The sequence below is a fragment of the Hyaena hyaena genome, unplaced genomic scaffold (genome assembly GCF_003009895.1).
Source record: "Hyaena hyaena isolate Hyena2069 unplaced genomic scaffold, ASM300989v1 scaffold_807, whole genome shotgun sequence".
NCBI lineage: Eukaryota > Metazoa > Chordata > Mammalia > Carnivora > Hyaenidae > Hyaena > Hyaena hyaena.
Window position 1 is genome coordinate 556,930 of NW_024081441.1, and position 16,507 is coordinate 573,436.

Here is a 16,507-nt window from a genome sequence, read left to right on the forward strand (position 1 = left end):
CCTCAGTTAGCAAATTTACTACCAAGCACTTAAGGCAGATTTTATTACTGAACAATTTGGGGCAGAAGGAAAAATGTTTAAGATACTTTTTGTAATGTATTAAATAATAATGGTCTTGGGTGGATTCATTATTGGTGGATTCAAATGAACTGGATGTATTCTTGATCTACCGTTGGCTGAAATTCCTTTCATAATCTGACACCTTGGAGCAGAGTTTACCCGTTGTGCAAATCTAATTGATCCAGATAGGAATTGAATACGCTGCATTCACACAGCAGCAGCATATTCTGAAAGTTAAGCTAGCCAGAACAAATATGTTATTTATTCATATATATTTATGTATTTACATATATTTAAATACCCATATATTTATGAAATAGTCACATCACTGTCTTTACAGAATATCATTTTTATAGAAAGATTTCTTTATTCATGAAACTGGAAAAATGTGACCATGTGATTCAATGTATCTTCATTGAAAATGGAGATATGTGAGAAATAACCATACCGCCAAAGCCTTCAACTGGAGCCATATTGGTTTTGCATGTAACAGCATTCTTTTTTTAAAGAATTCACACTCTGTGTGAATGGGGGAGAGACAGAGAGAGAGAGAGAGAGAGACAGAGTCTGAAGCAGGCTCCAGGCTCTGAGATGGCAATACAGAGCCCCATGCAGCTCGATCCCACAAATAGCGAGATCATGACCTGAGTCAAAGTCAGACACTTAACTGACTGAGCCACCACAGCGCCCCACATATAACAGCATTCTTTTCTCTTGGTTTTCTTTCCTTTTCTTTTTCTTTTTGTTAGTTGCTTTAGGGCTAGCTGTTGCTGTTCAATAAAATATTTGCAGAGATGTGCATATATTTTTATTGAACAACCTACCATTGACTTTGCACACTAAGTAAGCTACTACTTTTCTTAACTTCTTATGTTCTTTAATGTTGCATGTATGCTTCAAATTATATTTCAGTTTTTCTTTAGATCTTTATTCTGCATGTGTGATTGCTTTACTTAGGATCACAATAGTGCAAATACTTTTGTGTTTTTAAAGTCACCACAGCTTTTACAGCATTAGTTACTAAAATATCTGTGAAATAGCTATGTTCCAGATCCTCGTTATCATGGCATTTAATGTTTAGCCATAGCACACATCCGTTATCAAGAATACTAAACTCAGACAATGTTAAACCAGATTTTCTTCATTGTAACTATATTTTCCTTGAGGTGTTTTATAACATTTGTAAAAAAAAATTTTTTTAAGAAGTTCTATGCCTAATGTGAGGTTTGAACTCACAATCCCAAGTTTGAGTCTTATGCTGTGCCAGCTAAGCCTCCCAGCCTCCCCATTTTTCTAAAATATTTTAAAACAGTAACATTAATACTAATATTCATATGAGAGATGATGTCTTCTTAAATTTATTTATTTATTATTTTCCATATACATTTATTTTATTGCTTTCATTTTACAAAACAAAAATTATACTCATCTTCATATGTCTTAAAAGATCAAATTTTTTGGGGCGCCTGGGTGGCTTAGTCGGTTAAGCGTCCGACTTTCGCTTGGGTCATGATCTCACGGCTCGTGGGTTCGAGCCCCGCGTCGGGCTCTGTGCTGACTGCCGGCTCGGAGCCTGGAGCCTGTTTCAGTCTGTGACTCCCTCTCTCTCTGACCCTCCCCTGCTCACGCTGTCTCTCTCTCTCTGTCTCTCCTAGAAGTGAATAAAACATTAAAAAAAAAAAAAAAGATCAAATTTTTTAATCACTATTATTTTAGCAGTTTGTTCTAAGAAAATTAAAACTTTTCTGGAAGATGAGCTCAGGTGATTGGGACACTGATTCAGGTGTACTTGGCATAGCAGTTCATTAACTATGTGTTAATTATCCATGATTACTCCTGAAAAGCTGTAGTGGCTTCATCCTTTAGGTTGCTTCATTAAATCATTAATTTTCTTGTAGGTAACTAAGCTTGACATAATTAAGACATCTCAGTCTCCACAGATTTTTATCTTCCCATGATGTCAAGAACACTGAGCTAGTTAATATAAGGCATTGTAATATATTCCTGGATGTACTGACTTTATATTTTTAAAATATTTATACTATTTTGATTCATTTTATATGTTAGTAATCTCATAAACTTCAATTACTTCCTCCATGTTGTAGCTTAGATTTTGAATTGCCTGTGTAATATGCCCAATTCTGTATTTGAACCACTTCTTACCAACAGTTCTTTGACCCATGGCTACATAAAGTTGCTTCAGTTTATCCAGAACATCATATATGAGGAAGGATTTGATGGATCCAATCCCCAGGTATGGAGTACCTTCAAAGTCTTTTATAATCATGTATATAATGTTGTTTTTAAACTCTCTAGGGGTAAACCCAGAAGGTTTTAGAATAATTAACAGTGAACAAGCTGTTTCCAAACACAGAATATGTAAATAAGCAGGACACAGGCAGCCTTCATTTGATTTTGAATGTGTAGGGTTTTAGTTAAATTCTAAATGGATGCAGAAAAGATGTACAAATACATTGTCAACATAAATTATTTTTAAATATGTATTTGTGGCACCTGAAATAACTAAACTGCCATGTTTTGAAAATTACTCCTAAAATTGCAAGACTTTATTTTCATATCTAAATTTTTTTAAGTTTATTTATTTGGTTTGAGAGAGAGGGGAGAGTAAGCAGGCAAAAGGCAGGAGGAAGGAGAGAATCCCAAGGAGGTTCTATGCTGTCAGTACAGAGCCCAACACAGGGCTCAGTCCCATGTGCCATGAGATCATGAACTGAGCCAAAACCAAGAGTCAGATGCTTAACCAACTGAGTCACCCAGATGCCCCTTATCCCCCTTATCCAGAATTTTCTATTTCTGTCATTCAGTCCTTAATTGAATTACCTTGTAAGAATTAGTTATTTTAAGAATTTATTTCTTGTTATATCATGCTTTAAGTTGTTTCACTGAATAAAAACTGCATTTTTATTTGCTATATTAAAATATTTTATAACAATTAATTCTCTGTAGCTCTGTTTTTAAAAATGCAAGTTTTAAAATTCCCACTATTAAAGATTCCAAATTCCCACTATTAAAGATGTTCTGGTTACTTTAACTTAAACAAAATGAGAGAAATTTTATTTCCAGTTATCATGCCATTTAGAAATATTTCTTGGCAATTTTAATTCCTAAAGCTGCTGAAGATTTTCAATTCATTTATATTATTTTAACAGAATTATTTCCAGAGCACCATTATTTTTATTGAAGAAAGCAAAGAATCCAAAAATCTTATTTTTGGCATTATCAACTACATTTACTCATAATCAATAAATTTTTAAGTATTCTTATGAACTTTACTGCTATATTTAATGTTTTTTCCACAGCAAGATAAATAATTTTTAAATTTGTTTTGATCAATTTAATACAAAGTTGAAAATACTTATATGTGTGGTGAAGCATATACATTTATTTGTAAATGGCTTTTCACATCTGTTACAGTTTTTGTGTTGGTCCTTGGTTTTTAATACAATTTTACCTTGTTTATTGTTGCTCTGATTTTGGTCCTATCTAAGATTTATGGGTACCATGTCCTCCCTTTGGTGGCATTGCCTGTCTGGAGAGGTAAATTGGTCCCTGACAGACACCTCTCCCCATGCGCTGTGGTTACTATGGAAACAGGCATGTCATAACAGTTCCTATGATACTGTGTGCAGAGCTCCTGTTCTTACAGGATAATGACACATCTTCTAAGAGCAAGAAATTTTATAAAATACAAAAAATCAAAGGCAATAGCAAAGAAATACACACATACTTGTATGTATATGTGTATATATATATGTACACATATATATATATTTACATACATACATCCATTCAAAGGATTCTTGATAAGTAAGCTATTATTGGAATAGAATGAAACGTTTGTTTTCTTGACTGTTAATTTGAGTATGAAAAACACCACCATTTTCAATAAATAGTATTTTATTTCATGAAAGTTGGTAAACTGAACTGATTTGTCTCTGAACCAGGTTCTACAACTATTGATTTTATAAAGGTTAAAAAGGTTGAGGTAAGCATTTATATGGTGAATACCAAGAATGCTGAAAATATTTACAACATACCAGTAAGTTATAAAATATATTTCCAATTTTATTGGAACTAAAATATAGCTAGTAAATTTCCATGTCATTATATTATAGAATGTGTCATTTGCTAAATTACTTCACCTATACATCTGTCTCAGAAAATTTAGATGAGTTCAAGAAGCCATAAAAATACATCTATCAAGCACTGCTTCAAAAAATATTTTTATTGAGGGGCACCTGGAGGGCTCAGTCAGTTGAACGTCCGACTTCGGCTCAGGTCATGATCTCGCAGTTCGTGGGTTCGAGCCCCGCGTCGGGCTCTGTGCTGACATCTAGCTCAGAGCCTGGAGCCTGCTTCTGAGTCTGTGTCTCCCACTCTCTCTGACCCTCCCCTACTCTCTCTTGCTCTGTCTCTCAGAAATAAATAAAAAATTTAAAAAAAAATTTATTGAGTCAAAATAATGTTCTGATACTGAAATAAATTCTTCTTTTTAAAAGGAAATTTTCGGAGCACCTGGGTGGCTCAGTCTATTAAGCATCCGACTTCGGCTCAGGTCATGATCTCACGGTTCATGGGTTTGAGCCCCATGTTAGGCTCTATGCTGACAACTAGCTCAGAGCCTGGAGCCTGCTTCAGATTCTGTGTCCCCCTCTCTCTCTGACCGTCCCCTGTTCACGCTGTCTCTCTCTCTCTCTCTCTCTCAGAAATAAAAAACAAAACAAAACAAAACAAAAACATTAAAAGGAAATTTTCATCTTACTTTCTGTATCACAACATTTTCAAGTAAATTTACATTTTCAAATAAACTAGTTTATTTGAAATAGGCTATAAGGAAATGAGTATTATATACTACTGTATAATTATCTTTGTAGTAAGTAAGTAAGTAGTGTAGCTCATCTGTAAAAATATTTGGGGTGGAGATGTTTGCAAATTGCTGTCATAATTTCATTTAAGTTATGATTTTTAAATATTTAAGAACTATACAATAAAAATGAAATTTCAACATTGATTTTACTTAAATATCCAGATTAAATATTTTAGATGTTCTCATAGGAATAAATTTAATACTTATTATTTGGCTTTCAACAAGTTTGTTTTTTAATTTGTTTATGACTCAAAAATTATACTTAAAAAATCTAGATTATGCTTCACAGTGTTCCCATTATTATATAGCATAGCAAAAAATTATATGTCTGAAATGACAGAAAATTTATAAAGCAGTCTTTGGTTTTGCACTTACTATTATATTTTTAAAATGTAAATGTATTCTGGGGCACCTGGGTGGCTCAGTAGGTTGAGTGTTCGATTTTGGCTCAGGTCATGATCTGAGTTTGTAAGTTCAAACCCATGTTGGGCTCTGTGCTGGCAACTCAGAGTCTGGAGCTTGCTTTGAATTCTGTGTCTCATTTTCTCTCTGCCCCTCCCCCACTTGTGCTCTGTCTCTCAAAAATAAATAAATGTAAAAAAATTTTAATAAAAATAAATAAAATATAAATGTATTCCCAAGGTGCCTGGGTGGCTCAGTTGGTTGAGCGCCCAACTTCAGCTCAGGTTATGATCTCCCAGTTTGTGGGTTTAAGCCTGGTATCGGTCTCTGTGCTGACAGCTCAGAGCCTGGAGCCTGCTTCAGATTTTGTGTCTCCCCCTCTATCTCTGCCCCTCCCTGCTCACACTCTGTCTCTCTGTCTCTCTCTGTCTCAAAAATAAATAAACATTTAAAAAAATTGTTAATATATAAATGTATTCCCTATGTTGAAGTATCATGCTCAAATATGTTTTCATGTGCTAAGTACCTACCTCACTTAAATATCTTATTCATTCTTTGGCTTAATATTGTTCTTTTTATATATGTATATTACATACACATATAATATATATATGTGTATGTGTGTGTATCAGCGTATCTGTCATAGTCACTAAACTTCTATAGCTCTCCTGCACCTATCAGCATTTTTATTATAAACTTAGCAAATCTTTTTGGGGTTTTGTTTGTTTGTTAGTTTTTTTAAATGTTTTATTTATTTTTGAGAGAGAGATAGAGACAGCATGAGCCAGGGAGGGTCAGAGAGAGATGGAGACACAGAATCCAAAGATAGGCTCCAGGCTCTGAGCTAGCTGTCAGCACAGAGCCCAACCGGGGCTCAAACCCATGAACCATGAGATCATGACCTGAGCCTAAGTTGGATGCTCAAAAGACTGAACCACCCAGGTGCCCCTAGCAGATCTTTTTTGATACGATAGTTGGTAATGGTGACTGGGTTAAAATACTTTTTTTCTGAAATGTTGACAGGGAAACCTGTTGGTTTAAGGGAGAAAACATTTTCCCCATTAGAATTGTAATAATAAGTTTCCAATTATTTCCATGCACCAGGTTTTGCTAAGGTCTCCTTACTTTGCCCAGAAATTTTACCAGATTGATGGGGCGCCTGGGTGGCTTAGTCCATTAAGCGTCCGACTTTCACTTAGGTCATGATCTTGTGGTTCTTGGGTTAGAGCCCCGCGTCGGGCTCTGTGCTGACTGCCAGCTCAGAGCCTGGAGCTTGTTTCAGTCTGTGACTCCCTCTCTCTCTGACCCTCCCCTGCTCACGCTGCCTCTCTGTCTCTCTCTCCTAGAAATAAATAAAACATTAAAAAAATATATATATATAAAAAAGGAATTTTACCAGATTGCTAAAGAAAGAATTTATAGAGGTGCCTGGGTGGCTCAGTCACTTAAGCTTCTGACTTGTGCTCAGGTCATGATCTCATGGCTTGGTTTTGAGATTAAGCCTCCATTGGGCTCTGTGCTGACAGCTCAGAGCCTGGATCCTGCTTCAGATTCTTTGTCGCCCTTGCTCTCTGCCCTTCCCCCACTTGTGCTCTGTTTCTCAAAAAATAAATTAAAAAAAAATTTTAATTAAAAGTAAAGAAAGCATTTATAAAACATTTGTTCAGTTAGAATAACCCTAACAGTAGAATTTGTTATAAATACCTCTCTGGCAAACACTTATTGATAATCATCATAGGTTTTATTTAATGGATTTTAAATGCTCTTTTCCCAAGAAATATCAGTCACTTACTATCAGTAGTCTTGAGTTCCAGATAGTCATTTGTTCAATTTTTTTTATTTTTTTCAACATTTATTCATTTTTGAGAGACAGAGCACAAGTTGATGAGGGGCAGAGAGAGAGGGAGATACAGAATCTGAAGTGGGCTCCAGGTTCTGAGCTGTCAGCACAGAGCCTGACGCAGGGCTCGAATCCACCAACCGTGAGATCATGACCTGAGCCGAAGTTGGACGCTTAACCAACTGAGCCACCCAGGTGCCCCAGAAGTAAAAGAGGTATCCTGTTGGTTAACTAAACTTAATGTGTTTATCTCCCCCTCAACACACACACTTCTTTAGAAAAAGCAGAAAAACATTTTAAGAATAGGAATCCAGAATCTTGGTTCACCTTTGTGGGGAGATGACATTTGCTGTACGGAAAACTGCGACAACAGCCACAGCCTTACAAAGTTCTTGTATGTCCTCCGAGGTCTTCTGCGAACCTCTCTTTCAGCCTGTATCATCACAATGCCAACACATCTCATCCAGGTAAGAGTCTTTCCAAAAGTTCTTTCCCCTAACTAGTACTACATAATGAAGAGCAATATGTAAACACTAGGAGTCTGAGTCTGATAAATTATCTTCATATGCCATTTAAGTAAAAGAGATTTCAGAGATGCCAGAGAGCAAAATGTTCTTTACTTTAGATGTTAAATTGTTGTGTATTTGTGGTTTTAATATACAGTGAGTATATGGTAAGTCCATCTTTAGTAATGTTATTATTTTTTTCTTTGATTTCTCATAAATGCATAGTATCATGATGTCAGGTTGATTTTTTACCAATATCTTTTCATTAATCATTAGATTAATCATAAAGATCTATGATCTGGACAAAGATCCTAAAGAAATATTTATACACCCATAATCAAGCATTATTTATAATAGCTAAAATGTGGAACCAATCTGAGTATCCATTAACAGATGAATTGGTAAGATGTGACCTATATTGCAGTGGAATATGTGGAATATTATTCAGCCTTGAAAAGGAAGGAAATTATGGGGTGCCTGAGTGGCTCAGTCAGTTAAGTGGCTGAGTTCAGCCCAGGTCATGATCTTGTAGTTCGTGGCTTCAAGCCCCTGGTTGGGCTCTGTACTTACAGCTCAGAGCCTGGAGCCTGATTCAGGTTCTGTCTCTCTCTCTCTCTCTCTCTCTCTCTCTCTCTGCCCTTCCTCCTATCGTGCTCTGTCTCTCTGTCTCTCAAAAAAGTGAATAAAAACGTTAAAAAATTTTAATGAGAAAAGAAAAGGAAGGAAATTCTGACATGCTGCAACACTGATGAACCTTGAGGACATTATCCTAAGTGAAATAAGTCAGTCATAAAAAGACAAATACTGTGATTCCATTTATATCAAGTACTTAAAGTAGTAAAAATCACAGAAACTGAATATGGTGGCTACCCTGGGCTGGGGGAAGAGGGAATGGCAAGTTATTTAATAAGTACAAAGTTTCAGTTTTACAAGATGAAAACATGTCTGAAACGGTTGGTGGTGGTGGTGGCACAACATCATGAATGTACTAAATAACACTGAATTATATGCTTAAAAGTGTTTAAAATGGTAAATTTTATGTTACATATATTTTCCCATGTTCAAAATTTTGAAGAAAAAAAGGGGGGGGGGCACCTTGGTAGCTCAGTCCATTGAACCTCTAACTCTTGATCTTGGCTCAGGTCATGATCTCACAGTTCATGAGTTCAAGCCCTGTGTTGGGCTCTATACTGACAGGGTGGAGCTTGCTTGGGATTCTATCTCCCCTTCTGTCTGCCCCTCCCCTGCTTGTGTGCATTCTCTCTCTCTCTCAAAATAAACACTAAAAAAATCCTTTTAAAAAAAGAAAAGACGAAAGCTGATCTGAATAGGACAAGTCCCCTTCTTCCCTTGCTGTTTCTATTTATAAACCTCCTGAAACTACAGTCTTTAGGAAAAAAGGTCTATCTCCGCAGATAGAAAAAGAGGGATCTTTGTAAGATTTGCCTCATCAACTCAAAAAGCCCTTTTCTTAAGAGTGTTCAAAAGGCTGGCGCACCTGCCTGGCTCAGTCAGAAGAGCATGCAACTCTTGATCTCATGGTCATGAGTTCAGGCCCCACACTGGGTATAGAGATTTACTAAAAAATTAAAACTTATTTTTTTTTTTACAAAAAGTATTCAAGAAGCGAGTTTGGGACAATTTTCATCATTATTGTTATTTTATAGGTAATAGAGAATCTACAATTACATCGTATGTTTTTCCACAATATTATTAAATATATTTTTATAACATCATAATATTAGAAATAATATAAATGAAAAAATCACCTGCAGTGAATAGAATAGAATGTGAAAGTCAAAATAAACTAAATCACTGAAAAAATTTTTTCTAATGTACATACTAAAACACTTTGGTATGAAATGACTTTTGGGGCGCCTGGGTGGCTTAGTCGGTTAAGCGTCCGACTTTCGCTTAGGTCATGATCTCGCGGTTCGTGGGTTCGAGCCCCGCGTCGGGCTCTGTGCTGACTGCCGGCTCAGAGCCTGGAGCCTGTTTCAATCTGTGACTCCCTCTCTCTCTGACCCTCCCCTGCTCGCGCTGTCTCTCTCTCTCTCTCCTAGAAATAAATAAAACATTAGAAAAAAAAAATTTAAAAAAAAAAAAAAAAGAAATGACTTTTGTAGCAAACAGTTTTGAGCTTTGTTTTCCTTTACTTCTCTAGGAAGACTCAATAATAATAATGATGGCAGCTAACAAATACGAAATACTTAAAGTCAAGATCTTACATTTCTTATAAAATTCTTATATAATTACTGTTGTAATCTCCATTTTACCTGTAAGGAAACTGAGATACAGAAAAATTAAGAAACTGGATCAATATTTAATACCTGAGAAACCATGGTTTGAACCTAGAAAACTGGGTTCCAGCACCACATACTAGAATATGTAACACGTTTTTATTCTGAAACTCATTTTCTCAAAACTAGTAGAGCTCATATTTTTTTCTCTTGGAGTTAGAAAGGACACGGGGCTTATCTGAGCTAGGCCTCTGCCTTTGGATGAGTAAAGTATCATCCCAGTTTTGCAACTGAGGTCCAAACAAAATGACCTGTTCAAGCAAATCACAGAAACAAAGACTACCCTTGGTAAAATCTCACAGGTCTATGCAAACTCTACATTTAATTAAATTAACAGAAAGAAACACTAACAGAAATTAAATTAACAGAAATAAAAGGCATAATTGAAATATGGAGTTTGCCAAGGAGATAAAGAAATGCCACTTAAGTTAATTAACATTAATTAAATTAACAGAAATATAAGATATAATTGAAATTTGGAGTTTTCCAAGGAGATAAATGCCATTTTAAGAAGCTGTATCTAGCATACTGTGTAAGGGTTAAAGCTGAGACATTGTATAAGGCCTATTAAGTTTGTGAAGCATGTCATAATCCTTGAACTTTCCTTCAATCTACAAGAGAAAGACTTTGTAGTTTACTCATATTTGCTTTTAAGAAAAAGTCACTATTTTAAGTGACTATTTAAAATTTATAAGATAGTCCAATGTAGCACCATATTACTTCCTGCACAAGTAGAGAGAGCAGTGTAATTGACAGCATAGCCCAATACATTGTCAGTGACTTGTGCTTTTGAGCTTTCTGAGGGTTACCATAGCAACTTTCTGCTATTCAAGTTAGCATTCCTCTTTAATAATTACAAACTTTGAGCAAAAGAAAAATTAGATCTTAATCAGAAAAAAACTTTGACCTTTCACATCAAGATATCTTTTTTTTTTTTTAAGTAAACTCTAACCCCAACATGGGACTCAAACTCATAACCCTGAGATCAAGAGTCACCTACTACCCCAACTGGTGCCTCTCACATCAAGATTTCTTAAATCCAAATATTTCTCTCTCAGCAAACTGTGGAGAAAACTTGCATTTCTTATAAATTTCATTATTGAAGCTTTGTTTTATTATCTCATTCATTTATTTCTTCTATACTGTTTTTGAATGACTGATAGTGCTATCATCCACTATATATATCAGTGGAAAATTTAAAATGAATGAGAAACACTGGTTCCTTTCAGGCACCTTACTCTATAGTGGAGAGATAAATATTAAAAACTCATGTTACAATCCAAAGATGAAATCAAGAAAACAGTTGCATTCATAATAGCATCAAAAAGAATGAAATACTTATAATTCTAACAACAAGATGTACAACTTATACTTTGAAAACCATTAAACATTGTTGAAAAAAAATTTTAAAGATATAAATAAATGGAAAAACTTTCCGGGCTCATGGATCAGAATGTTCAAAATTAGTATGACCATTGTGTCCAAACTGATCTACAGATCCAGCACAGTCCCTATCAAAATCCCAGCTGACTTTTATGGAGAAATCTACAAGCTGATTCTATTCTTTTTTAATGTATGTGTTGTTGTTTTTTTTTTAAAATTTCTGAGAAAGAGAGACAGCATGAGCAGGGGAGGGTCAGAGAGAGAGGGAGACACAGAATCTGAAGCGGGCTCCAGGCTCTGAGCTAGCTGTCAGCACAGAGCCCGATGTGGAGTTTGAACCCACAAACTGTGAGATCATGACCTGAGCCGAAGTCGGATGCTAAACCAACTGAGCCACCCAGGCACCCCTGCAAGCTGATTCTAAAATGGCTATGGAATTTCAGAGGACTTAGAATAGCCAAAATAATCCTAAAAAAAAGAATAAGCTAGGAGAGCTTATATTTCTCAATTTCAAAACTTTCTAAGAAACAATGGTAAAAGACAGTGTAGTACTGTCTTAAGAATAGGCATATAAATCAATGGAATAGAATTGAGAGTCCAGAAATAAACCCATATATCTATGGTCAACTGATTTTGACCAGTGTGCCAAGACCACTCAATAAGAAAAGAATAGTCTTTTTCAACAAATGGGATGGAACAACTAGAGAGTCACATGCAAAGGAATGAGGGTGGACCATTACTCCACAGCATGTACAAAAATTAATGCAGAATGGATCAGAAACCTAAATGGAACAGTGAAAACTATAAAACTCCTGGGAAAAAACTTTGGGAAAAATCTTCATAATCTTAGATTTGGCAAAGGATTCTTAGATATGACACCAAAAGCACAAACAACAAAAGAAGAAGTAGGCAAATGACACTTAATCAAAATTAGAAACTTTTTTTTTTCTTTAAAGTAGCTTCCACACCCAAAATGGGGCTTAAACTTACAACCCTGAGATCAAGAGTCTCATGCTCTACCAAGTAAGCCAGACAAGCACCTCAAAATAAATAAAGTTGCTCAGTCAAGCATCCCAACTTTGGCTCAGGTCTTGATCTCGTGGTTTGTGAGTTCGAGCCCCACATCAGGCTCTGTGCTGACAGCTCAAAGCCTGGAGCCTGCTTCAGATTCTGTGTCTTCCCCTCTCTTTGCCCCTCCCCTGCACAAGCGCTGTCTCTCTATCATAAACGTTTAAAAAAAATTACATTCAGATACCACTTCACATTCTCTAGGAAGGGTAAAACAAAAACTCAGGTAACAGTAAGTGTTGGCAAGGTGAAGAAATTGGAATCCTTATACTCTGCTGGTGGGAATATAAAAGAGTACAGTTGCTTTGGAAACAGTCTGGCACTTTTCAGTGATTCAATGTGGAGTTACAATCTGACCCAGCATTTCCACCCATTAGTATATACCCAAAAGAAATGAGATCATGTGTCCACACAGAAACTTGTACATAAAAGTTTATAGCACTATTATTAACAGCCCAAAGATGGAAACAGCCTAAATCTCCATTAACTGATACTTGGATAAGCAAATGTGATATATCCATACAATGAAATATTATTTGGCTATATAAAGGAATAAAGTACTAATACTTACAAGACAGATGAACCTTAAAAAGATTGTGCTAAGTAAAAGAAGCCATCACAAAAGAACATATACTATGTGATTTCATTAATATGAAAGTCCTGAATAGGGAAATCTGTAGAGACAGAAAGTTGATAGTAGTCACCGAAGGCTTTGGAGTATTAGGAGACCTTGAGTATGTGGTGGGGTGATAAGTAAAAATATTGAAGGTTTGTTTTTGTTTTTGTTTTAAGGTGATGAAAATGTTGTAAAATTGCCTTGAGTAATGGTTGCACATATCTATGAATACTAAAAAACCCTCTGAATTGTATACTTTAAATGGGTGAATTGAATGGTATGTGAATTATATCTCAATAAAGCTGCTGATTTTTAAAAATGTAGGTTACAAAATGGTTGGTAAATCTGATAGCAGAGTTTTAAGTATACCAGATCAGAAGTTTAGTTCAGTGCTTCTCACACTTTTTAATCTTAGAACCTGTTTACACTCTTAAAAAAGCTATTGATGCTCTCAAAAAAAATTATTTGGGTTGTATCTATTGATATTTACCATATTAGAAATTGAAACTAAGAAATTTTTAAATATTTAGTTATGAATTCTGTTAAAATAATTGTAATGAACTGATCATTTGATTGTAAAAAATAATGGTTTTCCAAAACAAACAAAAATTTAGTAAGAAAAGCAACATTTTTCCTTAGTAGAAAACAGCAGATTCTAATATGGGCTTCATTATTCAATCCATTATGATATATTGGTTCAAGTATGAAAAGAACATCAGACTTTGCACAGATAACACTGTTGAAAAACGAAGAGGTGTTTTAATGGCTTTTTTTTAATAATTGTGGAGATTCTTCAATATACACTGAACCTTGAAAAGTAATAGTTTTATTAACATTAATTACAATGTGAAATAAAAAACGGTGAATGAACTTTTTCATATTATGCTATACTAGAAGGCTTTGGTTTATCTTGCACTTCGAATGGGTCTTTTACCCATTCAAGATATTGACATATCATTCCTTGGTCATTTGGAAGGTATTGATTGGTTCACGGAGTTATGAACATCTTCCAAATATTTGCACATTTCATTATATAATACCAAACAATCATATTGGTTAATATCAGCACCATCTACAGTGCTGTATGTGTCACCAGTTTACTTTTATTGCTAATTAGATTTTAAGTATAAAAATATACAATTTCTTTTTTTTTTTTAATAGTTTATTGTCAAGTTGGTTTCCATATAACACCAGTGCTCATCCCCACAGGTGCCCTCCTCCATGCCCATCTCCCCCCCCCCCCCCCCCCCCCCTCTGTCCTCAGTTTGTTCTCAGCATTCAAGAGTCTCTCATGGTTTGCCTCCCTCCCTCTCCCCCACTATTTTTCCCCTTCTCCTCCCCCATGGGTCTCCATTAAGTTCCTCCTAATCCTCCTATACGCATAAACATATGGTATCTGTCCTTCTCTCTCTGACTTATTTCGCTCAGCATAACACCCTCAAGGTCCATCCATGTTGCTACACATAGCCAGATTTCATTCTTTCTCATTGCCATGTAGTATTCCATTGTATAGATAAACCACATCTTCCTGATCCATTCGTCAGTTGATAGACACTTAGGCTCTTTCCATGTTTTGGCTATTGCTGAGAGTGCTGCTATGAACATTGGGGTACACGTGCCCCTATGCATCAACACTCCTATATCCCTTGGGTAAATTCCTAGCAGTGCTATTGCTGGGTCATAGAGGAGTTCTATTGTTCATTTTTTCAGGAATCTCCACACTGATTTCCAGAGGGGCTGCACCAGTTTACATTCCCACGAACAATGTAGGAGGGTGCCCATTTCTCCACATCCTCACCAGCATTTAGAGCATATGACAGTTTCTTTATTCTTCCACCTATTGATGGGCTTTTTTTTTTTTTAATGTTTTATTTATTTCTAGGAGAGAGAGAGAGAGAGCATGAGCCGGGGAGGGTCAGAGAGAGAGGGAGTCACAGACTGAAACAGGCTCCAGGCTCTGAACTGGCAGTCAGCACAGAGCCCGACGCGGGGCTCGAACCCACGAACCGCGAGATCATGACCTAAGCGAAAGTCGGATGCTTAACCAACTAAGCCACCCAGGCGCCCCTATTGATGGGCTTTTGAGTTCTTTCCAGATTGAAGCTATTATGAATAAAGCTTCTATGGACATTAATGTATAAAACTATAAATATATGGCCCAGACTTCCCAGAGATTACAAAGTATTAGATACATAAGATTATATGAAATCACATGTTTGATATGGACAATCGGTACCTTGGTAAATTGTAATACTACTACTAAAAAGAGAAGTAGTGAATATGAAGTGTGTTACATATAACTAATTACATTCTCAAAAACTAGTTGAGAATGTAAACTAAAGTTGCTTTAAAATTTTAAATTGGAATTCATTGATCCATTAGTGAAAGATAAAACTATAAAACTTTTAGAAGAAAACAGGAAAAAGACCCTATGGAGGGCAAATATTTGTAAAATGGGAAGACAGAAAGAGTAGGGGAGAGATATTGCTAAACATTAAAAATAGTGATAAGTTAAACTTTATCTAGATTAAAAATTTCAGCTCTTCAAAAGATACTGTTATTAGAAAAGGCAAGTCATAGACTGGAAGAAAATTATTGCAAAAGTATACCTAAAAGATTTAAGGAATTTTATAATTCAGTAATGAGGAGATAAATAACCCAATAAGAAATGGACAAAAGACTTAGACAAGACTTGTCTTCCTGACTCCAAACTACACCATCCTCACTGTTAGGTTATATAGCCAGCTGCCCTAATCATCACAAAAACTCCACAAGATAGGCATGATGCCAGTTGCAAACAAGATTAAACTGAAATTAAGTGAGTCAACAAAGTCACATATTTAATAGCATTTTTAAAGCTAGCATCAAACTCTGATCTGTTTAAATCTAAAACTTAATTTTCTCTCTGTCACACTACATCTTTATGCATCTTCAATTATTAACAACAACCTCTCATGACAGTAACCTCCCATTAGGAAAAAAAAGTCCTAGACCAACATTGCTATTCAGTATTTTTAAAGAGAAAACTATCATTGTAAAATTGTTGACAAATTAGAACATGTGAAAGATTAAGTAAAAAGTTTCATTGCAGTCAAGGGAGGAAAGAAGGATGGAAACCTATTTCCTTATCTGTGATTGCAAAGCAAACAATTATGAAATAAATACATGTATATATATATTTTTTTATTTATTCCAAAGGGACCTATGCAAGAAAAAAAGAAAAAAAATTTTGCAAAAGCTATCTTATTATCTTTATTATTTAGTTGGAAATTCCAAACCCATTGTGAATGTGACTGTAATCCCTCCAATCTCTGTATAAGGAAACAGCAGTCATACTACCAGATGACCTCAAGTCATCAGATCTATATCACCAATTAAATAATGATTGGGATGATTAAATGGACTAGATATCTAAACAGTATGCAATATTTGCATTTTGTTATT

The 16,507-nt window shown here is 35.4% G+C and overlaps 1 protein-coding gene across 1 annotated transcript in view; it reads left to right on the plus strand.

The window, feature by feature from the left end:
- ELP4 (elongator acetyltransferase complex subunit 4) overlaps window positions 1-16,507 on the plus strand; it is a 244,091-nt gene that overhangs the window by 85,865 nt on the left and 141,719 nt on the right. Inside the window, exons 6-7 of the mRNA XM_039219336.1 lie at window positions 2,230-2,314; window positions 7,469-7,657. Of these exons, the coding sequence (XP_039075267.1) occupies window positions 2,230-2,314; window positions 7,469-7,657 (274 nt within the window). The remainder of the gene's footprint in view (window positions 1-2,229; window positions 2,315-7,468; window positions 7,658-16,507) is intronic.